The following is a 15,556-nucleotide window of genomic DNA, read 5'->3' on the forward strand; positions in this document are numbered from 1 at the left end:
CTAGAATTTGTGAGATGGAAAGCTCCTGGATCACACTCTTCCTGAAGTCATTCCTGCTTTCCCAGTTATCTAAAGTAGGTGAGTCTGTTTTTCTGTCATGTTATAACAACAAAGTCCCGATACTGGGATGAGGCAGCAAAGGAAATACAAGTGTAAGAGAAGGATGGAAAGCAGTGCCCTCAGTCTCAGCTTCCCCTTCTCTTAGCTTTTTGGAGCTGGCTCTACACGTGATCCTGGGACCTGGTCCCCTCACTCTTTCCCATTCACCCTTTCTGACTTTAATTAATTTCTTACCCAGTCAGGTACAAAGTCCCTCACCTTATCGACTGTCTTCTGTTGCCACCTTGGCAATCTCAAATCCTGGGCCATCGGAGCATTGCCCCCAGCCCTGTGTACACCATGGCAGACACAGAAAACGCCAACCTCTGAAGGACGCTGTGGGGCAGACTGAAGTGTTAGGGCGGCTGCACAGGCCTTGGGGATAAAAAGTCCATTACGTTTTCTTCAAATTATAAAGTTATGATAAGAAAAGGTAAAATACAAAGTCCCTGAAAAGATATAGCTTTGCATGAAACTTCAAAATAAAATCTTTTCAAAATGTTAAATGAGAACTTGAGCTTGCTTCCATGAACTTGACTTTATTATGATCAGATTTCATGCTTCAAATGAGTCCTCAGATCCTGATAGAAACTTTTTAACGATAATTTCTTTGAATTTTGGGGAGTCACTATCAGTGAGAAACCTTGCACATGTTGGGAATAAAAATTTTTTTAAATCATTTTTGAAACCTTTCAGAAATGTCAACAGTTGGAATTACATTTAAAGAATCAAGTAACGTTTTCTTTTTCATTTCTACGTACAAATTTCTTGTGATATCTTGCTGACATTTCTAGTGATGAAGCAAATGGACTTCTAATCCAATAGGATTATTTTTGCACCAATGATTCCCAAATAACGATGAAGCCCTGATGTGCAGGATGCATGTGCGCTGCTAAAGCAGGCTCCTTGTGCCTAAAATGAATGCCACCACAACAGCTCGTCAGCCGTCAAGGACCCGTGAAGGCAGAGACTCAGCCTCACCAGCCTGCTTGGAAGGTCAGCCACACTCGGGAACGTGCACTCAGCAGCTCCATGGGCAATCTGTCTGGGATGAGTGGTGTCGTGCCCTGCGGTCAGCCTCGCCCACTCCCCGTGGGGGACCCCCTGGAACCAGAGGTGCCCCTCCTCAGGAGCTCAGAGGCACCTCTCTGCTGAAGGCAAGAGCCCAGCCTGCACCTGGCTGAGAGGACCACTGGCCACACAGAGGGGTGTCATGAAACAGCGGCGGGAAGATCTCTGCACAGCTGAAGGTGTGCCATCACAGTGACCACACCACGTGTAACCACTACCCTTGAGATAATAATTCCTGTCACCACAGATTAAACCCCAGACCACACCACCTCCATTTCCTCCTATTTCCTCCTTTTCCTCTTGACTCCAGCCATCCACAACGTGCCTCTAAAGTCACTTGAAATGAAATCAGCTTCTCTTCTCCTTCCCTGTTTCTGTTCAGGGCACTGCCCTTCATTCCCTCACCCAGGCTCAAACCCTCGAAGGTAACCTTGGCTTCTCAACTGATAGTTGAATCTTGTTGGTTCTCCCTCCCCATGCTCGGCACGTCCAACTCCTCTTTCTGCAGATACCACCTCCTTCCAGCTCCTTCACGCCTCGGCTGGATTATCACAACAGCCTCCCAACTGCCTTATCATCTTGTTTTTCTTCTTCTGCCACCTTAGACAAATTACAGTTTATTCTTACGAAGAACTCACTTGCTTAAACACTTTCAGTAGCTCTTTATTGTTGATTAAATTTAGTCTAACTTCTAAGCCAGATATTCATGATCTGTCCCCAGTCTAGCTATGTAACCTGAGTTCACTTATAGATTCTAGACATCTTTGTCAAATCCCTATACTTTGTACCAGACCGACCTAGATACTGGGAATGTAGCAACGAATGAAATCAAATTCTCAGTTCTCATAGAACTTACTACATTCTAGAGAGGAGAGTCAGACAACAGGCAAACACGTAAACATGTACGTTAGATCATTAGTGCGTGCCGAATAATGAAGCAGAGTAAGAGCACAGATGGCGACGGGGGTGGCACTTTACACGGGAGGGTCAGGAAGTCCATTGTCACAAGGTTGCATTTGTCTAGAGACTTAAATGACATGAGTGAGACTTATGGATGGATATCCTGGGGAAGAGCATTTGCAGACAGAGGGAAGAGAAAGTTCCAAGTCCTTAAAGTGGGAACATGATTGGCAGATGGAGAAACAGCAAAGGAGCCAGGATGGAAGAGCAGAGTGAATAGGGGCACGAGATGAGATCAGAGCGGCTGCTGGAAGCCAGGGTACGCAGGTCTTGTGGACTGTGCTATGCACTTACGACTTAATTCTGAATGTGGAAAGCACTGGAAGGTTCTGAGTAGTTGAGTGACACATTCTAAAAAATGTAACAGACAGACAGCTGTGTGGAGAATAGCTGGGGGGTGGAGGGAGAGGGCGGGAGTGAAAACTGGGACACCAGTTAGGAGGCTATTGCAATATTCTAGGCAAGAGATGGCATGAGAGGTGTTGGGGAGGTTGAGAAGTTGTCAAATACCGGTTGTGGTTTGAAGGTAGTGACGACAGCATTTGCTGATGGATTGGACATGAAGTGTCAGAGAAAGAAAAGAATCAAGGATGATTCTGAAGCAACTGGAAAAGTGCAATTGCCATTAACTGAGCTCTATCAGAGACTGTGGGAAGAGAGGTCTAAAAAAGGAGGCAAGTGCACTTTTTAATGTATTAAGTTTGAGGTGACAGTTAGGCATCTGAGTGAACATGTCAAGTTGTCGGGTATTTGAGTCTAGAATTCACAAGAAAGATCCAGGCTAGAAATAAATTTGAAAACTGTGTGTAGATAATAGTGTTCAGAGACCAGGAGCAACTCTCACAGAGAGTATAGACAGAGGCCAGCGGACTGAGGTTGAGGCAGTGAACAGGGCCCGCTCAGCAACGGAGACCAGCAGGTAGAAGGAAAGAAAACGACGAGACTCTAGTGGTCTGGAAGCCAAGTGCAGAAATGGTTCAACAAGGAGACAGTAGTTTGTGACTTGTTTTAAAATAATCGCATGTCGCAGGGAGTGTAGGGAGTGGGGGATGAGTTGGTGTAGAAATAAGTAAGAACGACCACAGATTGATCATTGCTAAGTCTGGGTAGGCAGGAGTTCATGTTGCCATTTTCCTCACTTTTGTGTTTGAAATGTCTTTTCAGAAAGAGTGAGACCAAAAGCAAAAGCAAAGAAACAACAAGAACGAAACACATTGAGTGAGAAACTGTGTCAAGTGCTGATGGTGCTGACAGCTCATGTAGGAGAATGGAGGTGGCCCTGTAGGGGGCGCCAGTGGTGGTGACAAGAGCAGTCTCAGGAGAGAGGAGCCTGTTGGCAGAGGGTTCGAGAGCGAATAGGAGGGCAGGATGTGGCTCGAATGAGGGCAGTCACCTCCTTTTAGGAATTTTGCAGGAAGGGGGACTAGAGGGATGGGTCAGTAGCAGCAGGACATCAAGGAGCCAAGGGTGGCTGGCGGTTTACGATGGCGAGTACAGCCCTACTTCCTACCACTGCCCTCACACAGGCGCTAGACAAACCCTCCAAGGCACCCTTTCCAAGTCTCCTGTCCACACCACCCCTAACCCACCCACTTCACCCACCCACGCCCCCACCAAGGCCTAGGTCACCTTCCACCTCCCGCATCGTCCCAATTATGTGATGTCTCCGGGTATAGTTTCTACATACATGTAGAATTTTCAAGAAATGTTTATAGCAGCATTTGGGTTGTGGTGTGGTTCAACTGGGGTTTCTACAGCCCTCATCTTCAATGTGTGTTTATACTGAGGATCAAAACTGCACGATGTGGCCCTGGCAGCTTTCAGAAGGGAAGCAAAACTTCTACAGAAACTGTGAAGTTTCTTATACCTTTAGATTCTGGAAAATAGCATTCTATAGTAGCAACGAGGACATCTCTCACTTGCCTTCTCCACTCTAAAAACATGCTTAGAAGCACCAATTCACGTTAAAGGATCACGAAGTGGTGTTTATTTTTAAAACTAACAAAAGCCTCAGCAGTTATCAAGGGACTTCTCTTTGAAAACATCAGAAACTGGGCGGGAGTAGGTGGGTAGGGAGAAGGAGCCTTCTAGTTTAAGATGTGGCAAGCTCAGTGAAACGGCACTAAAAAATCAGACAGGATTAAAAACACTACTTTCCTCACACCTCCCTCAGAGTGCCTCACAGGCACTTGCTTAAGATGTTTCCTGCTGAGAAGATTCCCTCTGAAGCTCTCATTTTCGGTGCAAAAGGCCATCATAGACAAGATACTTCTAATCAGGATTAAACACAAGATGCATCATCAGATGGCCTCTGTAGAAACTCTTCAGATACGAGATGTAATCGGTGCTTCTGTTATGATGAGGCTAGAATGACAAAACAGCATGTTCATACGGCTGAACTGAGGGAGATGACAGCGGACATATCTTGACTGGGTACCAATAGTGTGCACAAAGGGGCACTGGAATCTCCTGCCCTAATTACCACTGAGTGGCCACCACTGCCAAGCCCTGTGCCACAAGTCACAGAGATGACATAGTTCCTGGTCTGGAGGGGCAAGCAGGGGAGACCATCGCAGTGCAGAGGGAGATCTGGGAGGGTATCTGCGGCAGGAAGGTCTCCTTGGTGCTGAGATCAAAGGAGGCTGGGGGTTTCTGGATAGAGAGAGCACGCATTCTGGGAATGGCGAGGAGTCACAGCACTCACTGCAGCACGAAGCAGCAGGAGATCCGCACAGGCGGAAGGAGATCTGCACGCAGGCTGAGGGAGCTCCTGCTGGGGGGGAGGAAGAGCAGCAGGTTTGCAATGTTGAAGGAACATTCTGGTGGCAGCGATCTAAAGGAAAAACGGACTGTCTGCCAGCTTCAGAGTTATGAAAACTGGTGACTCTCTTGGTCTGATTTGTTGTCATGGCCAAATTCTGCTCTTCTGTGTAGTATTTGGCTACGCTTATTCTGGTACTTCAAACAGCTGAGGGGTTTCATTCTATTTGGGTATTTTTTAAACATTCAGATCATTTCCCTTTTCATCTATACGCCCTCTACCACAAGAACACAACATAATGTAGCATTGTGAGGTCATTTTACGGTGGTCAACTCTGGCTGCAGAAATGACCTGTGGCTATTGAAACGGGGGCTGTTTCTTCCCTGAGCATCTTCTTGCCCCCTCCCCAGTCACAAGCCCTTGTCTGAAACTCTGCCTCCGCAATGACTCCCAGCGCTGGTCCACGGCCACGTTTTCACCAGTTTGGGGTGACAAATAGAAGCAAAACACTGTGAAACAAGTTGCTCATGACACAAAATTTGTTCTATGTTCTTTGTTTGTTCTATGTGTTTTCTAAATTATACCCTACTTCCTTTTGGGTGTTCCTTTATTTTATGAAATGATGGTGGGGAATTTTTGGCAAATACCCTTCCATATCAAGACAGTTGGCACTGAAGTTTGAAATGTGAAATGTTCGGAGCAGCCAGGAGATCCCTCCACCACCTTGCTCAGCAGGCATGGAGGTCACCTGACACCAGAGTTCAGGCTGGGTGGGGCACATCCGGGTTCACCAAGCTTGACACTGACTGGCCAAAGTGTCCGAGTGGACAGCTACCTAGGCAACAATCAGGAAAGTGCTGGCCCAGTGTATAACTGTATCACTCACTTCGTCCCAGCCACATCTTTGGAATTCAGCGCCTTAATGAAAATATTCATCTTCTTTTCGTGGCCTCCACATCACTCACATTTAAACACTGTTAAATAAGTAGTCAGTCAAATAAGGTCCTAAAATTATATTTACTTCCCTGCTCCCAACTTCATCTCCTCATTTTGGGGAGAGGTTTTGGAAGCCTATCACCTGTTAGCACCAAAGAAACAGGCGGTTTGGGACCCAGCACGGAAGCCATCCTCCACGCAGGGGCTGTCCCATGTCCTCAGGGGAGTGCTACGCCGCTGCCTCGGGGCTGGAGACGGAAAGACCTGTGTTTGCATCTCAGAGCACAACTTCCCAGGCATGTTAGCACGGGTTACTCAACCCTCCGAGGCTCAGGTTCCTCAACTACAACATGAGGTTAAGAACGGTACCTACCTACATAGAGTGGTTGTGGTTAGGATTGTCTTGATGCTTGGTGAATACTCAATAATGATAATATTGCTATAATAATGAATATAGGATACTTAAAAAGCACTGCTTTTAATATAAGGATCATGTTAGACCTGAATAGGTTCTTTTTGACCATCTGGCCCAATCTCGGCATTCTTTAGATGGGGGGGGGGGGCGGGGGGGCGGGGGGACAAGTTCTAGAGAAAACATGGAACCAGTGGGAATCAGCGCCTAGAATGGGCCTAGCCCAGGGTTTTCTCCACTAGAAATATGTGCTTCTTGACTTTCCAGGTTTTTGACCAGAAAAAACTATAGACATAGTTCAAATAGCGGTATCTTTAAACATTTGAAGATGGCAAATTCTATATTACAAAAATGCATAGTCAACAAAAAATTGGGAGGTCATTATTTCATCATTTTAGAATATTTATTGCTGAGTATTCTAAAAGAGTTAAATGCATTAAAAAATAATGTAACAGCATATCTACCCTACAATAGAGTGCTAAAATCAGGTGGATGAACTGATTATACTTAAAATCATATAAATGTGTTTGCCCCACTCCCCTATACTCCAAAAACAAAAGGTGCATTCTATATCCCCCATGACAATCAAATTTCTTGGTTTCTTAGGAAGAAAGGATTTTCCATGTCCTGGTGCTAATTTTTAGAATGTAACACAGCCAGATAGATTATGCTGGGTGCGATTGGTAGCAGCAGGATCTGATGCCAGCAACAGAAGGGACACACAAGCATCACTTAAATAAAAGGGTGCAAAGACATCACCACATTAAAACAAAGCAGAAACACGTTCTGTTACTTTAAATCAGTAGTTTTATTACAATATGCACTGACCCACAATTAGAGAAGGAATGTCCTGCTGTTTTCTGAGCGTCTCACGGAAAGCAAATGTAACCATCCAGGCAGCTGCGTCATTCACATCGTTCCAAACACAATGAAAGGCTTTTGTACGTGATAACTCAGAAGGCAAAGTTTTCCTGTTCTTGTCTACGAAACTTCAGTGTCAGAAATAGTCACTGTGAAGTGGGTATTTCCAGGGCAGTGTTCCCTACTTGATGTTCCAAATCCTGGCTCTCGATTTCCCCTCCTGGCTTTCTAGGTGACTTTTTAGGGTGCTACGGGTGGTAGTGTGTTCAGGGGCTACATTGGCCTATTATTCAATATGGCCAGCTCTTATACTTCACTATAATTTAAAAGAAAGGAAAAATTAAGAAAGTTAACTGCTGAAAAATGCACAAAGGTAAGAAGAAATAGCTGGATGTATTAAAAATGAGATGCTCTTTTCACATTAACTCATTTAAAAGGTTACAATTACCATAAACACTTCAATTCCATTAAAGATCACTGGCAGAAGGTTGCTCTTACGTCAGCAAAGGGCCCTGCATTTACACAGGCTCAGGAGAAAGCCGCGTGCGGCGCGAAGAGTCGCTGACCCTGGGGAAGGAGACAGCAGACCACCTGGAGCTGCGCAGGTGTTTTCTCAGGTCTGTTCTGGACAAGGCACCATGGGGCCTTGACAGGTCCCACCTGTCTGCAGTCAGTGTTGCAGTCGGGTGTGTCCGTCCCTTCAGCGCCCAAACGCACCAAAGTGTTCTGGGAAAGAACCCTACAGTGGCGTTTTGGATAAGTTCACTGTCTATTTCAGACCCTGAGAACAGCAAAGGAAAACACCCCAGCATGACACTACTATTTCACATAGAAAAGCACTACTGGGGAACACTTTTGTCTAAAAACATTTAAACTCAGGTGAATACAAATACATTTTTGGTTAATCTGTGCTATAACGTGTGGAAATCCTGTTAGATATTCAGCCTGCTGGGTAGGGTGTTTGGATTTTCTTTTCTGACTGAGTTAGTAGAAGAATATGCACTGTTGTGCATATTACCACATATATGCATAACATATATAAAATTCATATCAGGAAAAAAATTTACATACATACACTTGAAACCTGTACCTCTAAAAATAAATACATTAGTCTCCAACTGGCTAATTCCTTCAGAAACCTATCAGAACACAGTTTCTCAACAATGGCAGATGACCAATTAGCTGCTCTTTAATTTATTATCTACCAGCAAACGGTTTAAAATTCAGACATAATGACAGAAATAGCATTCCCAAAAGAAAATGTAGATAGAATTCTGGCTTTGAAAATAAATGTCTTGACTTCCTTGGTGTTCAGCCCCTGTAGATGTCTGCTCTCTGCATTTATGAGATGGGGGAGAGGGCTTTGTAGCAACAGCGTTCTGGTCCACTGACACCCAAAGGAGTCAGCTGGCGTTTCCTTTGCTGTCCGGTTCGAGGGAACTAAAACAACATTGCTTGTGTTGGGTATCACTCCTATAATCACAGTGAGCTGTGTGTTCTAGTGTAAGTTACAATGTGCTGATACCACTGAGGTACAGCAGCAGCAGCCCTGGCATTTTAAGAAATGTCTCCCAGGAAATGCTGCATGAAGGACCTAGTGGTGTATATCTAAGTTCTACAAAGTAACTCAAAACCACTGTGGCATGGACACACTGGAGATCAGATATTGTAGTTCTAACAACAGAAGCAGATGCAAATCCTCAATATTCTTTCTTTAGAAAGGATGCAGTTGACAAAATTGGAGCTTCACTTTTTTACTTTAACATTTCAAAAAAAATCTCCTTAAAATGATAAAGCCAGACCAAGTCGTTTAACATAGCACAATACTTAACCTTGTCATTCGTTTTTTAATACAAGAATCTCAGAAATGGAGGAAATCCATGATAAACGATAGCAAGAATGTTTAATGCCATTGCCTAAATTTTTTGAAAGGAAAATTTACCACAGCTGAAATACAACTTCTAAAAAAATACAGTGTTCTAGGCTCTTACAGTTCCAGATTGATAACTTTATAAATTAAAGGTAGAAGTTATCCATATATAAACAAGGCCTCTTTTTCATTGATTTCAATCTTGTTCAAACCTTTGGACATTTCAATCTTCAGATTCCACAAGGTAAGGCTGAGTTTACCAAATATAAATAAAATGTTTAAGTCCATGATGTATTTATTGTAGCACTAAGAAAACGAATGCATCAAATATTTACAGGCTGGCTACAATACTTTTCTTTAAAAAATAAAATAAAATAAAACAAAACATGTATCAATGTCAAGCCACGTCCTTGGTTGAATTTCTCTGGCGTAAGAGGAGTGGCAGCATGCTCCTCACGCATCTCTCCTCTCAATCCTGAAGGCAGAGGCAGGACTTAGGTCACAGGTGCGGCCTTTTGGGGGGCGGTGGAGGCATGAGCTCCGTGTCAGGGTCCTGATGGTGCTTTCGTTTCTGTCCTTGAGAAGCTGCTGCACATCTGTCAATGAACTCAAACAGCATCTCCTTGGTGACAGGGTTTGAGATGCTGTTGCACACAGCTGTGGACAAAGGCAGACACGTGTCTCACGTGAGGGTTAATTAAAGCGCTGACTCACCACAGGGAGACGCCGGGCAAGGGGAAAGGTCTGCATCCCAGTATGCCAGCCACTTCCACTGCACCAACCCGAGCGACACGCTTCAGCTTCAACTCTTCTCCACCCCACCCCACCCCCGTACCCCCAAAGTGAGTCGTTTTCCACTGGCTAGTCTTTACTGCTCTATTAGTTTTAAACCCAAACGTTACATACTTGGGTTACAAGGATGTATTCAGTAGGATTTTCTATTCCTCAAAAACAGTTTTATAACATTTTAATCTAGCAAGTGCATCACATTATAGACCGTATTCCAGAATGTCTACTGTGTGCTGCAGTCCTTCAGTCTTTCTCTCAGAAAACAGTCCACACTGAGAAGCCACCATTCCCACTGAAGAGGGAGGTTTTACTGGAGCTGGCAGGTAACACTATTTTATCTAAACTTGTGTGAAGTAAGGTATTACAACAAAGTTACTAATAAATAAAGCATCTTTTCTTAGGTGATCAACATTTAGTGCCAGTCCTTTTCATTTTATTTATCTATTTGGTTTTGGGGAAAAAAGGACATTGGCTTAATTATTCCTATTTTCTAAATTAATTCATCTTGTCTGAACATATCTTCAAGTTTCAACAAAAAGTTTTAAACACACAAAGCTTTACACTTTTATGCTGTAAAACTCAAACAAGTAATTTCTATATTTTCTCATAAGCTTATCATATAATCATCATCATCACTGACTGAGTAGTCTAAAACTATATGATTCTATTAACCTTTACTCTTAGTTTTAATCTTTTATTCTCAATGCCACTAAAAATGCAATCCAGAGCAACAACTACCACTAACAGTTTACCTTATAAATGTAATTTGTGTTGTTCCCCATGAAAGAAACTTACTACTCTGAATTCCCAAAGTATTCCTATTGTACCCAAAGAACACTCAAGGATAGCATAGCAGGTTTTAGGGTTGTTTTTTTTTTTAATGGCTTTCATTTACTTTGTTCTCTATTGTTTGTAAAGCTATTTTAGGATCTGGAAATTATATTTTCCCCTGCTAATTTCGTCTTTTACCATCTGGCAAATAATGGTTGTTATAGTTTTGAATAGAACTGAAATTGTCATGGCTTTTGTTGTTGCTGTTGTTCAACAAATTCAACTTGTATACAGTCCGTGGTCCTGCCCTTTAAACCTCCCTCGGGCACATGGGCACAAGCCCACAGGTCTGTCTACAGAGGAGAACCCGCACACCAAGTGGAGCCAACCGAGGCACAGGCCTGACACAACCCTGATCCTGGCAAGCAAAGGCGGGGCCCAGATGAGTCTGGTGCATCAGGCCAAACAACAGAGACGGCACACTTCGGTTCTAACACTTTAACTTTTTTGTGGATAGGTTGTCATACTCACCCATGGCAGTGTTATAGGCATTAGGAAAACTTTTGTCTGTTCTCTGTCTCATGAAGACCCAGCTGTTGTTCTCAAATTTGCATTCTATAATTTTGTTGTCATACTGTTTTAGCTCTTTAGTCACCTGTATTAAAAGAGAATTGAGGAAAATATTTAAATCACTTGAAAAGCCTTTTGCTTCCACTATGTGACAGACAGATGCATCAGGAAAAGCCGAAAGCACCTCAGTAACTCTTCAGGCGTAGCTCTTTGTCATCTGAGGTGTCTAATCAAGCCTAAGGCTGCAGTATGCACGCCCTTCTACACATGCTCATTAACCTGACATTTTATATATAGTTGTAAAAATGGCTGTCAATATACAGCAATTAAAAGAAGCTAAGCAGAAAAAACAGCCACATCTGGGCCAAAGGCAAACATGTTACCACAGGATCCATGTCTTCAATATTGTCTGCGTCCCTATGGCTTTCAGAAATTGAGTCTGTTGTTTATGTTTCATTGGCTTTCAGAAATGTCTTACCATCTAAATTCCTACATCAAAACCTCAGAAATGCCATTTACTAGTTTTTAAAAAGTTACATATAAAGACTAATATTAGAATCACATTCAGGCAATGTGTATCCTAAATATCTTGCTTTTCAAGAAGTGCTAATTAACCAAAAATCTAATCTTTAGGCTATTTACTCTTTCCATTTCCAAGCTAATATAAATTTAGAGATGAAGCTACTTTTGCTTTTAGTTGGTAGGGGTTTTTGTTTTTTTTTTTTTTGGCTATTTTACCTCAGATGATTAAATATAGATTACAACTTACTCTATAAAGCTAACAAGTAACCATGGTAACTACAAAACCTTTTAAAAGATATTTCATCAGGCTGTGAGATGGTTTTCATAAATAAGAACCTAAGCTTATCTTTGCAGTTTTCAAATCAAATGCCAGTCATGGTAATATTTTAATTCTGTCCTCATCTTTCTCAGCTAACAACTTTCCCTCACAATACGGTAGATTGCAATCATTCAACTTCACTTGCATTATTTGAAATGCTCTCATTTTTCTACCCATATATTCACTACCACCTAGGATTATGAAGGGAAGCAAATTTCAAAAGATGCTTTCAATTCACAGATTAGACAGTGCATGTCTTCATAAAAACTTTCAAACTGTATTGCTTCTTCCTTAATGAGTATTACACTTGATTGAGACTATTTGCATGTTCAACAAACCCAACAGGCCTAACATATTCAGGGGCTCTGGAATCACACCAGCCCGAAAGACTGATATTCCACTTAACAACTTGCTAAATTAATTCTCAAGTATTCAGTATTCTAGTCAAGTCCCCTCCCTTTCTTCCTAGGGATCCATCCCCTTTTATTTTGATATGTTATCTATATTCAAGTACTGGGCAACTCATTCAGTTAGGTAACCCATTCATATTAAACCATATGTAGGCTCTAACAGAGTTAAGCTTCTAAACCTTTCAGTTTCCATTTTCTAATTTCTAAAAAGAGCAAAGGCATTCCTAATTTTACTAAATAGTGTCTTAGTACACACTGGAAAATGAGTTAAAGTGCCTGGCACATGGTAGCCAACCAATAAACTTCTTCATTAAATATAAAATTGGGAAGTAAAAAAAAAGACCTTGCAAGGAAATTCACTAAAGACACCAGGATGACATGGAAAGGTACATTTTGGAAACAGATGCCAAGAACACTGTATCACATGCATTTTATTAAGAATGCTTTGCTATCCACAGTAAGCAGTCTGTACTTTTATTGACTAACAACTGTAGTAAGTCTTTATCATACAACCTACCATTCTTATGTTCCTAGTTTCAGAACTCCTATAAATTATGTGTTGCTCAATCTGACTACAGGAATTAAGCACTATTATGAAGTATCTGTGTGTCTACTTGGGCATGCATTAACAATCTGGAAAACAGAGCTTTCCAGAAAATGCATATACCTTCCACTACACTAACCTAAACCTATTTCCATGCTCAAGAACAAATACATTGGCTTTCACTGATGACACTTAGTTATGTCACCAAGACACACCCACTGCAAGGTACTCATTTAGTTAGATGGTAAAACATATTTAACTGATAAATGTAATACCTCCAATATGTACACAAATTAAGACAGTTTTCACTAATGGTCAGATCAATGGTCATTACATCTACCTCTGTAATGACTGGCATACAGAGGTAGAGTTTAATTTTAGTATCCAAATTCTATTTTGTTACTATGACAATAATCATCCTCAGCCAATTACGTATTATTGGTACTGTTTTAGTAAACAGGACTTCTAGAATAAACTCTGGTTATCCCAGTTGGAGTTAATAAGAAATTGAAAATAATAAGAATAATACTTATAAATCAAGATTTCATATCTGTACCCATTATTACATTCAGCTAATGATATTTTACTATTTTTTAAAAGAGTAATACATAGTATATTTTTTATTGACAAATATTTTTATGTGCCCATTTCACTGAGTACCACACTTTTTATACTATTTGAATCTCCCAATAATTTGGGGTTAAGAGCCAGTCAGATGAAACTGAATCTAGTAGATTTTAAGTCAGCATTTCAATGGCAATACCTGGAATGAAGGGCAGGTAGAAGCACCGTTGCCCCACTCTGCACTAATTTTAGAGAATACTTTTTGCAACCTAGGTTCTGGGTATACTACCAAGTCACAAAAGGCAAACCATCAGTGTTGGCTAAACTGACCCGTATGGATCCTGAGAAAGAAAATACCTACTAAAAAGGGTTCCTGGTGGCTAACTGGGATCAAATTAAAAATAAACCAACAAACAAAAAAATCCAGCCCAGTAGCCATTTCTACACAGGGCCTTTCATGAAAACCACTTTAGGGAGAAGCCTGCACTGAACTGCCTGCCTGCACTGTGTTTCAACCAAAAGGACTGAGGCTTTCATCATCCGACTGGCTCACAGTGACATCCTCATCAGCTTCTTCACTGACCAGAGTGGCTTCATTCTGACCAGTCTGGGCTGTGCCCTTTGGGCCAATCAAACTGTGAGAATTTGGGATCCTTATTGCATGAGGACAGACCAATCAGGGCCAGAGGTGGAGACTTGCATCTAAGTAAGTCAGCTTCCCTCTGGCTCTGGGAGCGTACTTTCCCTTTCCACCAAACCCTGTTTTCCTGGCTGGATCTGAAACAGCAAACATGTCCCACCAGAGCCAGAGAGAGCAGACCAGCACGGAGCAGAGTAGAGCGGTCTAGCTGGAAAGGGGCCTGGCCCCAGGGCTGCCTCACATCCACACTTTCTTCACAGCTGTGCTGTGTCATAATTGAACTGTTTTTCACGGAATAAGGTTTCCTTCTTCACTCACCTCAAATTGGGGATTCCTATTGGCAGTGAATTGGTGTCAACAACCACCAGTTGCCACCTGCACAAAGTAGGCAAAGATGCATTTCTAAACCTACGGTGTGACAGAAGCTGCTAGGTACAACTCACTGTCCTTGCGCTGTGTGGGCTGTGTGGGCTGTTTTGTTATCAAGGGCTCATCCTCCTTTTAGAGAAACTGCACAAAGGCTTGAGGAGAGGGGGATTTCTCTGAACTGGTTTGCTCTAGAGACACTTTAAAATAACAATAATAACCTTAAATATCCTTAGAATTAGAAAGCCACCAGTGAGTTGTTTTTTAAACTTTTGATTTTGAAATAACTTTTGATTCAGAGAAAAGTTGTAAAAATAGTATAGAGGGTTCCAGTATTCCAGTCAACCTTAATTTTTAGATTTTCCATATCATGCTACATTTATCAACTGTAAGACATTAACACTGGTACAACACAATTAACTGAACTGCAACCTTCATCCCGACTTCATCAGTTTTTCCACTGTCTTTATCAAGGATCAATCCAGGAAACCTCATTGCATGTAGTTGTCATGTCTCCATGTTCTCTTCTGATCTGTGACTGTTTTTCAGATTTTCCTCAACACTTTTGAAGAGTACTGGTCATATATTTGCAGGGCATTCCTCAATTTAAGGTTTTCTGATGATTAGACTGAGGTTATGTATGGACTTTGGGGAAAAGTGCAAGAGAGGTGTAGTACCATTCTCACTGCATAATATCTGGGGGTATGAGACATCAACGTGGTGATCACTGGTGAGGTTTGCCCTGACCACTTGGTGCTGAGGGGTCTGCCAGGCTTCCCTACTGCCACGCTGCTATCTTTCTCCTTTCCACATTCTATTGGTTAGTTACAAGCCACCATGTTCAGCCCCACTCAGTGAAAACAGAAGTAAACCCCACTTCCTGGAAGAATTTGTGGACATTCACTAAAAATACCACAGAAATTAATACATTTTTTGATAAAGATATTTTAAGGCTGTACAAATATCCTGTTTCTCCTTAAAGTTTCACCCATTAATTTGAGCATTCATCCATGAATTCTACCTGCAGCAATCACTACTGTGGTGTTCTAATGGAATACTCTACTTTCTCCACTTCTTCTATGTTTATTATC

At 42.0% G+C, this 15,556-nt stretch overlaps 1 protein-coding gene across 2 annotated transcripts in view; it reads right to left on the reverse strand.

Moving 5' to 3' along the window:
- Positions 1-7,028: 7,028 nt before the first annotated feature.
- Positions 7,029-15,556, reverse strand: part of RNGTT (RNA guanylyltransferase and 5'-phosphatase) — a 242,293-nt gene continuing 233,765 nt past the window's right edge. For both annotated transcript variants that reach the window (XM_045843819.1, XM_045843818.1), the window contains 2 exons: positions 11,062-11,185; positions 7,029-9,627 (listed from right to left, as the gene is read on the reverse strand). In XM_045843819.1, the coding sequence (XP_045699775.1) occupies positions 9,470-9,627; positions 11,062-11,185 (282 nt within the window). In that variant the 3' untranslated portion in view covers positions 7,029-9,469. The remainder of the gene's footprint in view (positions 9,628-11,061; positions 11,186-15,556) is intronic.

Source organism: Phyllostomus hastatus, unplaced genomic scaffold, assembly GCF_019186645.2.
Source record: "Phyllostomus hastatus isolate PE091 unplaced genomic scaffold, TTU_PhHast_1.1 phas_contig_40, whole genome shotgun sequence".
Taxonomy (NCBI): domain Eukaryota; kingdom Metazoa; phylum Chordata; class Mammalia; order Chiroptera; family Phyllostomidae; genus Phyllostomus; species Phyllostomus hastatus.